Source organism: Zea mays, chromosome 10, assembly GCF_902167145.1.
Source record: "Zea mays cultivar B73 chromosome 10, Zm-B73-REFERENCE-NAM-5.0, whole genome shotgun sequence".
Taxonomy (NCBI): domain Eukaryota; kingdom Viridiplantae; phylum Streptophyta; class Magnoliopsida; order Poales; family Poaceae; genus Zea; species Zea mays.
In genome coordinates, this window is record NC_050105.1 from 214,009 (window position 1) to 229,687 (window position 15,679).

The following is a 15,679-nucleotide window of genomic DNA, read 5'->3' on the forward strand; positions in this document are numbered from 1 at the left end:
CTAGTCAAGGAAAACTGGTGGCACCCTAATTTCATAGACCCACCACCAATTGTACAAGACTTATGATAGTGCAAGGTTTGGAGAGGCATTTAAGCTTAAACATTTATGAGGGATCGTCCTACTTATATCATCGCACGCAAGGACATCTATGCAATATGAACAAGTAGAACATTAAGAATGGCATTCACACAACAGTTGTGATTCGGTATGGCTTGCTGTCACATGGTGATCCCCATCTCCAATAATCAGTCCATCACGATGATCTCCATCTCCATGATATAGGTATGCCATCCTTCAGGTGATGAGTCCTTCAAGACCTATCTAACGTATGCTGGTAAACAAATTACATATACGCTTTGGATCATCACATGTTGACACGCAGGTCATTACATTAAATTTGGACAATACATGTGGCTCCAGCCGTATTGCCCTGGTCACGACACGCAGGTCATGAATAATTCATTAATATGCATCATATACACACAATAGCCATACCGATCACAAGATGTCCTGCAAAAACAGGTTAGACAAACACGTTTCTATATGTTCGCCACTACAGCAGATAGCCACGGCCGGTCAGCGGGCGGGGGGTCGAGGGGGGAGCCGCCCCCCGCGGGTCTCAGGGCAGCGCCCTGAAAAACCTCACAGGATTCCATGCTTCGTATGTATGGAAATTCCACTGAAAATCTCATGCGGTTGATCAAATCAACCCAAATCCGAGACTTTCGACCCGAATAAGATTACACTCATGACGTCGATCTGTTACGTCAATCTGCTGGTTGTGTACGCAGTTAGCCCCGATGGTGATTCCAGCCGGTAGGGGCAAGTCGCGCACATAACAGAGAAGGACGAACTAATCTCTTCAGTCATATCCGATGTAATCTACTTCAACCCTTTATAACCAATTGATCTAATCAAACCGTGCATCAAGTAGATCCATCTCATGAACCTAGATCCAGACCTAAAACTACGCAGAACCTGTTCTGATACCACTGAAGGATTACGGGGAGGCTACGCTAGCGCAAAACAAAATTTTCAACCCCATAAAACCAAGAACTACTGCGGTTATAGGTCATGGAATTACCACTAGACGCGCAGAGCAGCGGAAGACGTCTCGATGTAGATGAACGCGTCGAGCAGTGCCGTGCAGTCGTCGGCGTCCTTCACGTCCTCGCACGGTTCGTCCTAGTGCTCCAGATGCAGCACCTCCGAGGTATCCACATGTACAGGGAGGAAGCGCCGCGTATCGAACTGCTAGGTTCGCGACGGTGGCTTGGCGAGGGCGACAGGCGAGCGACTACTCGTTTGCTGGTGGCGAATTAGGGTTAGCCTAACCGCGCCCCCGCCCCTCATTATATAGGCGTTATGGTGGGCTTCTGACACCGAGGCCCATCAGTAACCCTAAAGTCCAGTCTAATTTCAGATCTAATCCGAGTTAGGCTTCCTTCCCCTTAAGTGTGTTACCCTATAGGTTCACGTACAAATAGACATAGCCCGAGTACTCTTACTTGGCCCAATAATTGACAGCGACCTCTAGCAAGACATGTCAACTCCTATGCGCACGTAAAGATCATATCAGACGAACCATTGCAACATTACGTACATGTTGTTCCCTTTGTCTCACGATATTTGGTCTGGCTCTAAGCTGACCTCTCTTTCTCGATGCTGTGAATTGGAATCCTTTCAATGGTTAACTCTTAACCCTAGCACGACCATGCATTTCTTGATCCAATCACTCGAGGAGCCTAGAGATATCTCTCTCACAAAGAGAGGGACAAATTCCATCTTGACTGACCATGCCTCATAGCATGCTTCCTGACAAACCCAAAACTACCTTTATAACTACCCAGTTATGGAATAGCGTTTGATAGTCCCTAAGTAAGTCAATTCACATCTTGAGAACATGCGACAATCTCAGGTCTAAGGATACAGTATTCATGTTGCAAAAAGTGAACTATATTACAATATCTCACGTTGTCGGTCCAGCCTCATGTCATACATGCGCCCACATTATTAGTTTAACATCTCCATGTTCATGACTTGTGAAATGTAGTCATCAACTAATACATGTGCTAGTCATCGACTCACTAGGGACATCATTTAGAATAACCATATAAGTAAAGAATCTCACAAACAATTCACATAATTGCTAATCAATACAAGGTGCCTTCCATGGATATTCAATTAAGCAATATATATATCATGGATACAAAGAAATATGCTCATCTCTATGATTATCTCTAGGGCATATTTCTAACAGATGCAGCTTCATGTTGGCGATGACAGGGGCGGTGATGAGTGGTAGTATACCAGCCCCTGCCATGTTTTCGGGGCAGTCGGATGCCCCGAAGGAGATAGTGGTGCTCCGCCACCGCTGATGTGGGGCTGCCTTCGGGACCCCTGGGGTCGCCGAAAGGACCTCTCGGCGCAGGGACTTCACGTTCCTACGGGAGGTAAGCTCCCAGCTTCCGCCATACATTACGTACAGCTTCTTGCGGCAGTCGTTGTCATCACCGGAGTCAAAGTCTCCAGTGAGGATGTCCTTGAGGACTTGCTCTGGGGCCTGATACCTGAGGTCCCATTCTCCCACAGCCAGGTCGCCTTCGTCGACCTTCTCCTTGCCAGGCCGGCGCCGAGGCGGCAAGCCATCCCTGGAGGCCTGCTCGCGCCGCTCGCTGATGCGCTTCGCGAGCTTCAGGATCTCTCGGCATTCTGAGGCGCTATGGTGACTGTTGGGGTGGACAGGGCATGACCCACTGTCACTTCCCTGTTGCCGTGGATGCTTGCCGCGCTTGTCTCGGCCCCCAGCCGCAGCTACAACAACTGGAGCACCAGACTGCGGCCTATCGTGACCGCGGTTCTTCTTCTTTTTCTTGCCTCCACCCTAGGTGGTGGCACCTGAGCCACCCGTTTGGGTGACTCCGGTTTGCGGCGCCGAGTGCCATGCATGGCCCTCAGCAGCTCTAGCACATTTGTCGGCCAGAGTGAAGAGCGTAGTGACGGTTTCCACATCATGCGTCGCCAATTTCTCCAACATCTTCTTATCACGCACCCCCTGTCGGAAAGCAATGATAATGGAGGCATCAGAGATGCGAGGTATAGTCCCCCATACCTTGGTGAAGCGGGAGATGAAAGCCCGTAGAGTCTCCCCGGGTTCCTGCCTCACTGCATGGAGATGAGCCTCCACGCCATGTTGCTGATAAGCACTGGCGAAGTTCGCTGTGAACCATGCACAGAGCTCTTCCCAGGAGTAGATCGACCCCGGGGTAAGGTTCATGAGCCAGGTCCGGGCCGACCCGGTCAAGGCTACATGGAAGTAGCTTGCCATCACAATAGTGTTTCCACCAGCTGCCGTAATAGCGGTGACGTAGACCTGCAAGAATTCCGACGGGTTCGACGTACTTCTCTGGCAGGTGTGGCCGGAACTTGGGTGGCCAAGTCGTCGCGCGGAGATGATCCGCTAGTGCGGCACAGCCCACGCCGACCAATGGGACACCCGCCTGAATTCAGGCGTCCCTCGCAGTGAAGTCTTGGTCGAGGTTGCGACCCTCGAAGTTTTGTCGGCGCTCACGCGCCCTCTCTAGAGAGATTCGAGCATCCTCTCCCGCACGCCTGCGGTTGAGCTCTGCCCGCAGGTCGTCAGTCTGCGCACCCCTCACTGAGGGTGAGTGCACAGACGCTGATGCCTCGTGTTGACGTCAGAATGATCGTGGCCTGGATCTGGCCGAGTCAGGATGGGCCATGCCAAGGAGACGGTCAACATCCTCGCGTCACTGCCTCATGGCCTCCGGCGAGGCCGTTGAACTTGGTAGGTTACGCAGCAACTCCCCGCCTGGGCCCTGATTAAGCCCCGGGTGCGTTCTGTGCTGGAACCTTGGGTCCCTACTATGGGTGGCCCGGACCCCACACGGGAGGTCCGGATCCCATTCTAGGGGTCCGGTCCGTACACGTGGGGGTCCTGGACCAACTTGGAGGTCATATCCAGGGGTCCGACACTTTCCCATGGGGTCCGAACTCACTGTTGATGTCTTGGAGTATATCACTTTCTCTGGACACGTGGCGGCCCCGGAGCCGCCCACGTGATGGAGTCAGGTGTTGTTGCTGGCCCAGAGTAGTCGCCCGAGGCTAGGGCGAGTCATGGCCTGGTCCCACGTACAGCTCCTTTACCACGCGACTAAAGATAGCCGCGTGGGTACTGCGTCTTCATACAATAATAAGGGGTACCCTAGTTTCAGGGTACCGACACAGCTAATAATTGAACTATTAGCTGAAATGTCAAGATGTTTATAGCTAATTTTAACAGCTAATTATTAGTTATAGTACATTTAAACAGGGACATATAGTTTGTTTAAGCCCAGCCCAGAGAGCTTGTACTTCAATTGACACCCTATATATGGTGAGTCTATCAAGCAAGAACAAATATGTTATGTTCTTGATCTTTATTCGCATTAATTATTTGGTGAGACACTGAGATACATGCATATATACATACACTCTGTCGTGTACATGCATGCATACAAAGAAAAAGGACAGACCATGATGACGGTGATGAGGAAAAGAAGAAATTAAAAGCATCGTCGTCGTCGTCTCGTCCGTTCATGTCGGTGCGTGGATCCATAGATGGAGCAGTGTCACACTACTGTCACCCATCATCATCACGGTGCAGCAGGCAGTCTTGCAAGCAGGCGCGCCCGGAGCGGCTTCCCCATGAGGATGCTGACCCGAACGTCCTCGGAGGTGACATCAACGTCGCCCGGTTCCACCTCTTTCCAGTGGAAGGCCGCTACGAGGTTGGCGACGAAGTACTCGAGGAGTAGGAGAGCGATCCTGAGGCCCGGGCAGATCCTTCTGCCGGCCCCAAACGGTATCATCTTCATCTCCTTGGCGCCGGTGATGTCCAACTCCTCAGCTTCCCCGCCGGGCAGGAACCTCTCTGGCATGAAGAGCGCTGGGCGGTCCCACGTGGCGTCGTCCATGCCTAGGTCGTACAGCATGAAGTTGATCGCTGAGCCCTTGGGCACCACGTAGTCATCCACCTCCACGTCCTCCCTCACCCTGCGTGGCGGCATCTGCTGCGCCGGCGGGTGGCGCCGGAGACCCTCCAGCACCACCGCTCTCAGGTAGGGTATCTTGGGCAAGTCATCCTCCGAGAACGGCACGCCACCTGCAGCAACAACACCACCAGTGCCTTTGGCTTTCATCATCTCCTCGTAGAGCTTGTCCTGCACGCCTGGGTTCTTTACTAGCTCCGCCATGGTCCACTCCAGCGCCGTCCCAGGTAGATCTGAGCCAACGATGAGGATCTCGATGCACAGACTAGCTATCTCGTGGTCTGTGAGAGGAGGGCGGCCACCGTCTTGTCGTCCCTCGCCGAGCCTGAGATCGAGCAACGTGTCAACGTAGCAGTGCGGGTGCTCCAGCTCCTGCGTCTGCTGCTTCTTCCTGCGCTCTCTCCGCTCATGGATCAATGGCAGGCAATACACGGTTTCCAGCTTTTGGAGCTTGGCTTCCCTCTCCCGCACGAAGTCACGGAAGAGTCGCGTGGTGAGAGCAGGGAGGAACAAGAATTTCGCCATCCCCGTCTCCGACCCGTCGTCGTGGAGGACGAAGTCGCGCACTGCGACGGCGATGCTGTCCACAGACGAGTCGTCGAGGACCTTGCCGAAGCACATGGCGATGAAGAGGCTGGACATGGCGTGCTGGAACGCGTCCCTGCAGACGACGCCGCCCTCCTCCAGCTGCAGCTTCCGGATGAGGCCGGAAAGCGCCAGCTCCCGCGAGGCCGCCATCTGCCGGAAGCGCGCTGGGCTCACGATCTCCGCCGCGAAGTTGCGGCGGAGAACACTCCACCGCGGGCCGTAGCTGGACACGTGTATGCTGAAAGAGTCGAAGACTCCGAACCTGTCGGTGGACACCAGCAGCGGCGAGCGGTCAGCCACCGCGGCGCCACGCTCCACGAGCAAGGCATGTGCGAGACGGCGGTCCATCACGTTCACCTGCTCCGAGGAACCCAGGCGGACCTTCAGCAGCGGGCCAAAGCGCGAGTGCATCCGTCGCAGGATGTTCATCTCATCCATCCACCCGTGGCGCAACTCTAGCCATGCCAGGTTCCCGATGATGGGTACGGTGGCCGGCCCAGGGGGCGCGCGCCGCCGCCGGTGCTTCTTAGCGTTGCGGAGGAAGACGAGAGGAATGAGGAAGCTGCAGGCAGCCAGTACAATGACATCCCACGTGAGCTCCATTGTAGTATTGCAGCTTCTGACGATGCTTTTATGCATTTATATATTAGGGACATTTACATTTCACCCACTAGTCTGGACGCTCTGCTCAAATCTACCCTCGTCCAAATTCTCTACTCAGTTTTCCCCTCCCACCTCCACACTATGCTCAGAAATCACCTCACGGCGGCATTTTCTCCCGTCAAAGACTCTTCCATGTGGACCTAAGTCCTTACAAGTGGGACCGGTCCTCACTTCACTTGCCTTTCTCCCCCAAATCGATCCCAAATCGCAATCGCACGCTGCAGGCTCCACCGCGCGGCCCCGGCGAGCAGTGGAGCGGCAGCCGTCCACCGAACCTCCTCCGCGCCTCCCTCGAGCGGCGAGCGCTCCTCTCCTGTGAGCGTTCCAGCATCCAGGCTCCACCGCGCGGCTCCCCTCCACCGCGGCTCCCTCGAGCGGCGAGCGCTCCTCTCCGGCGAGCCTTCCCCTCGGCCGCCGCGGGTCTCCCCTCCACCGCGCGGCTCCCCTCCACCGCGCAGGCTCCCCTGCGCCGAGACGAGCAGCAGCAGCAGCGGGGGCTCCTCCACCGCGCGGCTCCCCTGCACCGCGCGGCACCCCTGCACTGCGCGGCTCCCCTGCGCCGAGACGAGCAGCAGCAGCAGCGGGGCTCCTCCACCTTCATCCCGTCGTGGCTGTCCTCGTCGTCGCTGTCCTCCAAGCGCTCGGTCTCCATCGACAGCGGGGCTCCTCCACCTTCATCCCGCCGTTCGACGGCGCCCCCGCGGCCGCAGGACCCGTCCGCCCAGACCGCACGGCAGGCGGATCTCGGCCTCCGCGGGCCGCACGACAGACGGATCTCGGTCGCCGCGGTTTCTACGCGGGCGAGCTCGACGCGGGGTTGGGCTCGACGCGCGCGGGCGAGCTCGACTAGGAGGTGGGCGCGACCGGGAGCAGCCAGCCGCAAGCGAGCTCGACGCGGATCGAGCGCTTCTCCGGCGAACTCCACTAGAGGTAGCTTAACCATAACTTCGGGTCCTCAAATTCAAATTTAAATCTCCAAAACAACAATTAGTACAAAGACCGCATTTTGTCTACACGAAAATCTGACCGACCAATTTCTAAGGAAAATTGCTGCATCCCCATTTAACTTGCAAGCAAGAACAAAAATCAAAGGGACATTTACATTGCTCCGTGGATTATAGCAGAGTAGGCGCAAGCAACTAGCAGTTTTACCATTGAAGCTTTTAATCATGAAAAAATGAATTTATATCTCGGATTTACTCCTGGTGGATCTGAAATATATCGTGTTTTGATTGAAAAAAATCTCGCACAGGCAGGCATCATCCTCCAGTAAGCTCAAACGTCGGCCGGCTCCTAGTGTGCGCATCCATAGAGAATGTCTCGTGCGAGCTCATCAAACAGATTGCAAGGTTTTCCCAGCTTCGACCATGTCCCTCTCATCCAGTGTCCTGATTGCACCCGGTCAGAGCCATTGGTTAGGCTCAGGACGAAAAAATCAGAAAACGGCAACTACGGCAGAGAATTCGTAAAGTGTGAAAGCAAATCACAACCCGGCAAGGTTCATGATCATTTCCCTTGTTTGTTTACGTAGTCTATCATTCATCCTTTATGTCATGTGATTTTAGATTAATTATGTGGTTTTTGTGTTGTTATATTAGATCCTTAAGAAGTGCAACTTTTTTATGTGGATGGATGAGTACATCGAATGGTTGCGCTTGAGTGGTATGACTAAACAGACACGGTCCAGTTTTGAGCAAGAACAAGGTGCTACGCAATTGATGGTGAATAATTGTGGAGCAGAGTTATGTGGTGCAGATAAAGGAGATGTGTCTGTGAAGTTGGACATTCTAGCAATTGAATTGATGAAGATAAATGGCAACCTCAACAAAATTATTTACATTTTAGTTATTTGTGCTTTTATGATATTTGTTGGTTTACTTTTTATTATGAACCAAGGTGGTAAGCACTAGAAATTTGTAAGCTCTATGCACTATGGATGAACTATGGATGAAATAAGTTGTAAGCACTATGGATGAACTATGACATCAAATAGCTAACTAATGAAGAATTTAATAATATTTATTTAGGTATCATAAATGTTATTGTTTTACTATATAAATTTGGTTAAACTTATGATGGCAATTGGGCCAGGAGAACATGTCAGATTCAGCGTAGCAAGCAAAAATGGCAAACCTCGCGTCCTGGCAGAACGAGCTGGGCAAAAGGTTGAGAAATGCGCGTTCCCCTGGTGCTCCTCGCGTCCTGGCAGACCGAGCTGGGCAAAAAGTTGAGAAATGCGCGTTCCCCGGGTGCTCCTCGCGTCCTGGCAGAACGAGCTGGGCAAAAAGTTGAAAAACAAAAAAAGGTGCAGGCGCAGGATTCGAACCTGCACCGCTGCACTGCGAACCAGAGCCATATCACAGTGACCAAGTAGACAAGTTAGATGTTCGAGTATCATATGCAAACTGTATTACATAACCTTACACATATAAATTCCTTTTAGGCCTAAAATTAAATAAATAAATACCAAATATTGTCAAAAGGTGAACCATTAGTTCATCTAATCATTGATGACTTACTTCATGTAAAGAATCCACTTTTTTTATTATTTATTGGTTTATATGGTTTAAATGACTTTTAGGACCGAAAATAAATAAATAAATACCAAATATTGTCAAAAAATAGTGAAACTTGGCGGGGAGTCATAATTTGGACCTAGTTGCTTGAGATAAAAAGACCATGAGGTTTTGCAAAAGTGTAATAATAGGTGCTTCACAAATGGACACGTCTCTCCCTAAGTTTCATAACATTCAACTACAACGTCACTCTTTGAGCTATATTCCTGACTTTTTCCTTTGTTTTTGCTTCAAAGGTGAACCATTAGTTCATCTAATCATTGATGACTTACTTCATGTAAAGAATCCACTTTTTTTATTATTTATTGGTTTATATGGTTTAAATGACTTTTAGGACCGAAAATAAATAAATAAATACCAAATATTGTCAAAAAATAGTGAAACTTGGCGGGGAGTCATAATTTGGACCTAGTTGCTTGAGATAAAAAGACCATGAGGTTTTGCAAAAGTGTAATAATAGGTGCTTCACAAATGGACACGTCTCTCCCTAAGTTTCATAACATTCAACTACAACGTCACTCTTTGAGCTATATTCCTGACTTTTTCCTTTGTTTTTGCTTCAAAGGTGAACCATTAGTTCATCTAATCATTGATGACTTACTTCATGTAAAGAATCCACTTTTTTTATTATTTATTGGTTTATATGGTTTAAATGACTTTTAGGACCGAAAATAAATAAATAAATACCAAATATTGTCAAAAAATAGTGAAACTTGGCGGGGAGTCATAATTTGGACCTAGTTGCTTGAGATAAAAAGACCATGAGGTTTTGCAAAAGTGTAATAATAGGTGCTTCACAAATGGACACGTCTCTCCCTAAGTTTCATAACATTCAACTACAACGTCACTCTTTGAGCTATATTCCTGACTTTTTCCTTTGTTTTTGCTTCAAAGGTGAACCATTAGTTCATCTAATCATTGATGACTTACTTCATGTAAAGAATCCACTTTTTTTATTATTTATTGGTTTATATGGTTTAAATGACTTTTAGGACCGAAAATAAATAAATAAATACCAAATATTGTCAAAAAATAGTGAAACTTGGCGGGGAGTCATAATTTGGACCTAGTTGCTTGAGATAAAAAGACCATGAGGTTTTGCAAAAGTGTAATAATAGGTGCTTCACAAATGGACACGTCTCTCCCTAAGTTTCATAACATTCAACTACAACGTCACTCTTTGAGCTATATTCCTGACTTTTTCCTTTGTTTTTGCTTCAAAGGTGAACCATTAGTTCATCTAATCATTGATGACTTACTTCATGTAAAGAATCCACTTTTTTATTATTTATTGGTTTATATGGTTTAAATGACTTTTAGGACCGAAAATAAATAAATAAATACCAAATATTGTCAAAAAATAGTGAAACTTGGCGGGGAGTCATAATTTGGACCTAGTTGCTTGAGATAAAAAGACCATGAGGTTTTGCAACAGTGTAATAATAGGTGCTTCACAAATGGACACGTCTCTCCCTAAGTTTCATAACATTCAACTACAACGTCACTCTTTGAGCTATATTCCTGACTTTTTCCTTTGTTTTTGCTTCAAAGGTGAACCATTAGTTCATCTAAGCATTGATGACTTACTTCATGTAAAGAATCCACTTTTTTTATTATTTATTGGTTTATATGGTTTAAATGACTTTTAGGACCGAAAATAAATAAATAAATACCAAATATTGTCAAAAAATAGTGAAACTTGGCGGGGAGTCATAATTTGGACCTAGTTGCTTAAGATAAAAAGACCATGAGGTTTTGCAAAAGTGTAATAATAGGTGCTTCACAAATGGACACGTCTCTCCCTAAGTTTCATAACATTCAACTACAACGTCACTCTTTGAGCTATATTCCTGACTTTTTCCTTTGTTTTTGCTTCAAAGGTGAACCATTAGTTCATCTAATCATTGATGACTTACTTCATGTAAAGAATCCACTTTTTTTATTATTTATTGGTTTATATGGTTTAAATGACTTTTAGGACCGAAAATAAATAAATAAATACCAAATATTGTCAAAAAATAGTGAAACTTGGCGGGGAGTCATAATTTGGACCTAGTTGCTTAAGATAAAAAGACCATGAGGTTTTGCAAAAGTGTAATAATAGGTGCTTCACAAATGGACACGTCTCTCCCTAAGTTTCATAACATTCAACTACAACGTCACTCTTTGAGCTATATTCCTGACTTTTTCCTTTGTTTTTGCTTCAAAGGTGAACCATTAGTTCATCTAATCATTGATGACTTACTTCATGTAAAGAATCCACTTTTTTTTATTATTTATTGGTTTATATGGTTTAAATGACTTTTAGGACCGAAAATAAATAAATAAATACCAAATATTGTCAAAAAATAGTGAAACTTGGCGGGGAGTCATAATTTGGACCTAGTTGCTTGAGATAAAAAAATGAGACACATAGACAAAAGTGTGCAACAAAATGGCCACGTCTCATATATGCAACAAAATGCAAAAAAAAGAGAGAGAAGGGAATCGAACCCAGCACCTAATGTATACTGCACGTCTGGACTGACCACTGCGCCACACGCCTGTTTCTGTTGTAGAGACAGAACATTGCTATTTGACCACAAAGCAGTGCGATCCAGTTCAGAAACACACGCCAGACCACTACGCCTGTTTCAGAAACACAGCCTCTTTCAGTTCATAACAGTTCAGAAATTCATAAACAGCAAGATACCAGTTCAGAAACATATACCAGTTCATAAATTCATAAACAGCAAGAAATTCATAAACACAGCCTGTTTCAGTTCAGAATATTTCATTATTCATTATTGTACAGCACCATTACAGCAGCAAGATACATGCTACATAAGAAGTTGTTTCATGCTCTTAGTCTTCCTTGCTATGTTAAGTCGCTTGCTCCTTATGTTATTTGCTGGATTATCTTCAATTTTACTCTTTTTCCTCCTCTTCCTTCTCTTCTCCTTAGGTGGACTGATTTCCTCCTCTTCCTTCTCTTCTCCTTGTGGCACTTCTTCAATTTGCATGCGAGCAGGACTATTTTCCCTGTTCAACAAACCAAAGGTTAACGATGAGAACAATTTCAAGACTAGTACATAAGCGACATTATACAACCATTACCTAGTTACAATGACATTGAATGGCGGCGCTTGTGGCACTTCTTCAATTTGCATGCTAGGAGGACTATTTTCCCTGTTCAACAAACCAAAGGTTAACGATGAGAACAATTTCAAGACTAGTACATAAGCGACATTATACAACCATTACCTAGTTACAATGACATTGAATGGCGGCGCTTGTGGCACTTCTTCAATTTGCATGCTAGGAGGACTATTTTCCCTGTTCAACAAACCAAAGGTTAACGATGAGAACAATTTCAAGACTAGTACATAAGCGACATTATACCACCATTACCTGGTTACAATGACATTGGATGGCGGCACTTCTGAATTTTCTGCACCCCAATGTTGATCTTCTCCGAAAGCCGCATCCACGGCATTTTTGCATTTGCTAGCAAAATGACCGAACTCTCCACATCTTTTACATTTCCGCCTCCTAGGGCCAAGTCCAGTGCCCTCTGCACTTGATCTTATTCTAGTCTTCCTTGGCCTCCCTGGTGCTCTACTCTGTACTGGAGCGTGGAGCACAAATCCTGGATCGACTATGTCCCACTGGTGTTGTGACTCAATACAAGGCACATTATCTGCGTATGTTGCATTAAACTTGGTGACAGAGAAGTAATCATCCACATATTGGTCGATTTCAGCAGCTGGACCACGAAGAGAGGTAATGAAGAAGAGGGCATGTATACATGGCAAGCCAGTAATCTCCCATTGCCTACAACTACATGTCCTCTTCTCTAAGTTCACTGGGTACCTCCATTCCCTCTTTTCTCTGTCGTATGCTGTCACCTCTGCCTCAAATGGCGTACGCTTTATCATTTTCATCTTCAAACCCCTTGTTTTCGTAAGCAATTTCTTCATCACAGAAGGGATTATTTTGTGGCCAACAAACTTTGCAGCTGAAATTCTCTGACGTAACTCAAACTTTTCCATAAGCATCTGCCTAATCTTGTCCAACATTTCCACCAAATGAAGCCCTTTGATTTTTCTAACTTTTGCATTGAAAGACTCTGCAAGGTTGTTATTCACATATTCTACCTTACATACTTCATTGAATTTGCTTCGCATCCATAACTTCGAATGACTCTTTTTGAACCAATCCTTCACCTTTGGGTTCGCTGCGTGCAATTGGCTCAAGTGATAATTATGCTTCTTGAGGCTGTAGGTTAGTGATGCAGGCCACAGGTTGTCATCGTACATCTTTCCTTTAAAGATCTTGCCAAAATTAGCTGCAAGGTGACGCATGCATTCCCTATGCTCCACTCCAGGGAACACCTCCTCAACTGCAGTTTCTAGACCCTTACATGCATCTGTGTGTATCACCAATCCATGTGGAATACCTATAACCACTCGCAAATTCTGTAGAAACCATTTCCAGCTCTCTTCTGATTCAGCCTCTAGCACCCCATATGCAACTGGAAAGAGCCAATTGTGTGCATCAATGGCACAAGCAGCTACTAATTGTCCTCTAAATCTTCCATTCAAAGCAGTTGCATCCACTGCTAAATATGGTCTACAACCATCTAAAAAGCCCTTCCAACAAGCCTTAAATGAAACAAAAACCCTTCTAAAGCATTCCTTCTCCATAATCATCTTCCTCACTTTGTACTGCACAGTGTGCTTATCAATCTCTACAACACTTCCTGGACATGCTTTCTCCACTTCGGCTTTGAAAGTGTACATCAACTTAAAACTATCCTTCCATGGACCATAAATCTTGTCTAGAGCCATTTCCTTACCATAAAACACTCTCATGTAAGGCACCTTCATTCCATACTTCTCATGTATCTTCTTTATCAATGCAGTTGGACCAATACATGGGTTGTCTCTCACCCAATCCAACATTACATCAGCGCACCACCTGCTCTTAGCTATCTTCAAAGTCTCTTTTCTTTCAACACTTGGACATGTGTGAGGAAAAGGGTTCACTTTGACCTGAATGAGTGTGCTATCTCGCATCTTAGAGGCATGCATCCTCCATCTACACCTCTCATATGTGCAGTGCACTCTCAACCTACTTGGCTCACTTTTGTCAATTTCAAAGTCATATTCACCCTTAATGCAATAAGTAGCTAGTGCATTTCGACAATCAACCATCGATGGAAATATGGTGCCTTCTGCTAGGGAAGGATTATCCTTGTCATAATCGATCACTGGTCTGTCCTCATCATCTTCATGCCCAGACATCCCCATGTCAATGTTCTCCTCTTCCTCTTCTTGGTCAGTGTCCACAAATTGTGCAGGTCTGTTATCTAGTAATAAGGTTGGATGGCTTTTAACCAAATCTGGATACAACCTCTCATCCTCATTATCATAAACAACCTCATCAGGTACATCATAGTCCAGTGTCAACACTGGATGGCTTTGGCTACAAGAAGGTTGAGAGCGTATTGACTGATTAGCCCTTCCTCCAATAACCACATCATTTTGGACAACAACAGACCTTTCTCCAAGATGCATAGCAAACATCAGAGATAAATCCAAATCACTCTTAATTTTCATAGATTTATTCTCAAACTTGTCAAAGTAACTGAATTGTACCTCATCATCAACATTCCAAGCATGCCGATCACATATAGCCTTGCTAAACTGTTCCAAAGTCCAGGTAACATCCGCACCCACGTGAAATTCATAACAACCAACATATGCTTTTTTACCACTGTCATCCAACCTTCTGCTTGTTTTTCTTCTCACATTCAACACAAAAGATGTATTATCCATCCTAGTTGACAACAAAATTATTGTAGTCGTTAAACTAGCACCAACATCAAGTAACAGGGGGTCTGAAAATTGCTACATACCTCTAGATTGGGATGGTGGTCGAGTGAAAATTGCTACTAGTGGAAGGAGATCTAGTCGTGTGCGCCCAGGGAAGATGCAGCAGCCGCGTGCACCATCGCAGATACAGCTTGCTACGTGCGCCAAGGGAGATGCAACGAGCAGGGCGCCGCCGAGGATTTAAATGTCCCAATCAAATACTGCGTGGTGAGCGGCGTGAGATGAGAGTCACAGAGACAGAACATGGGACAGGAACGGCGCCTGCCGTGCCACTGCCGGTGACGGATGAATTGAAGTACCGTGCTGTACGCACCTTGGTTGCGAGCTTGTCGACGTCGAGGGAGGCGCGGGCGATGGCCTTGGCGGCGCGCTCGGCCTTGTCGGTCCGGCGCTCCTTCCTGGGCAGTGGGAGTGTTGATTTGCTGTCGATTTGGGATGGAGTTTTGGTGTCGAGCTACAGGCCGCACACACTCCGCGTCGAGCTCGCTTGCGGCTGGCCGTTCCCGGCCGCGCCCACCCACGCGTCGAGCTCGCCCGAGTAGAAGAAGCCCGCCGGAGCGCACCGCGGCGGCCAAGATCGGGCTGCCTGTGCGGCCCGCGGCGTCCGCCTGCCTGTGCGGCCGGGATGAAGGTGGAGGAGGAGCCCCCGCTGTCGATGGAGAGCGAGCGCTTGGAGGACAGCGACTGGGCGTCTCGTCTGGGCCCCCGCTGCTGCTGCTCGTCTGGGCGCAGGATCAGGCCGTGGTGGTCGTTGTCGGCGGCCGAGATCCGCCTGCCTGTGCGGCCCGCGGCGTCCGAGACCTGCGGCGGCCGAGGGGAACGCTCACCGGAGAGGAGCGCTCGCCGCTCGAGGGAGGCGCGGAGGAGGTTCGGTGGACGGCTGCCGCTCCACTGCTCGCCGGGGCCGCGCGGTGGAGCCTGCAGC

At 47.8% G+C, this 15,679-nt stretch overlaps 1 protein-coding gene across 1 annotated transcript; it reads right to left on the bottom strand.

Annotated features, from left to right (window-relative positions):
* Window positions 1–4,392: 4,392 nt before the first annotated feature.
* Window positions 4,393–6,283, bottom strand: LOC103640646 (cytochrome P450 89A2). Its single transcript, XM_008664131.3, has one exon. It carries the CDS (start codon window positions 6,276–6,278, stop codon window positions 4,656–4,658), a length of 1,623 nt encoding a protein of 540 aa, XP_008662353.2. The 5' UTR covers window positions 6,279–6,283; the 3' UTR covers window positions 4,393–4,655.
* Between the last annotated feature and the right edge of the window lie 9,396 nt (window positions 6,284–15,679).

Excerpts from the sequence above, each read along its gene's own strand:
- LOC103640646 (XM_008664131.3), bottom strand. The coding sequence starts at position 6,278 with ATGCATAAAAGCATCGTCAGAAGCTGCAATACTACAATGGAGCTCACG.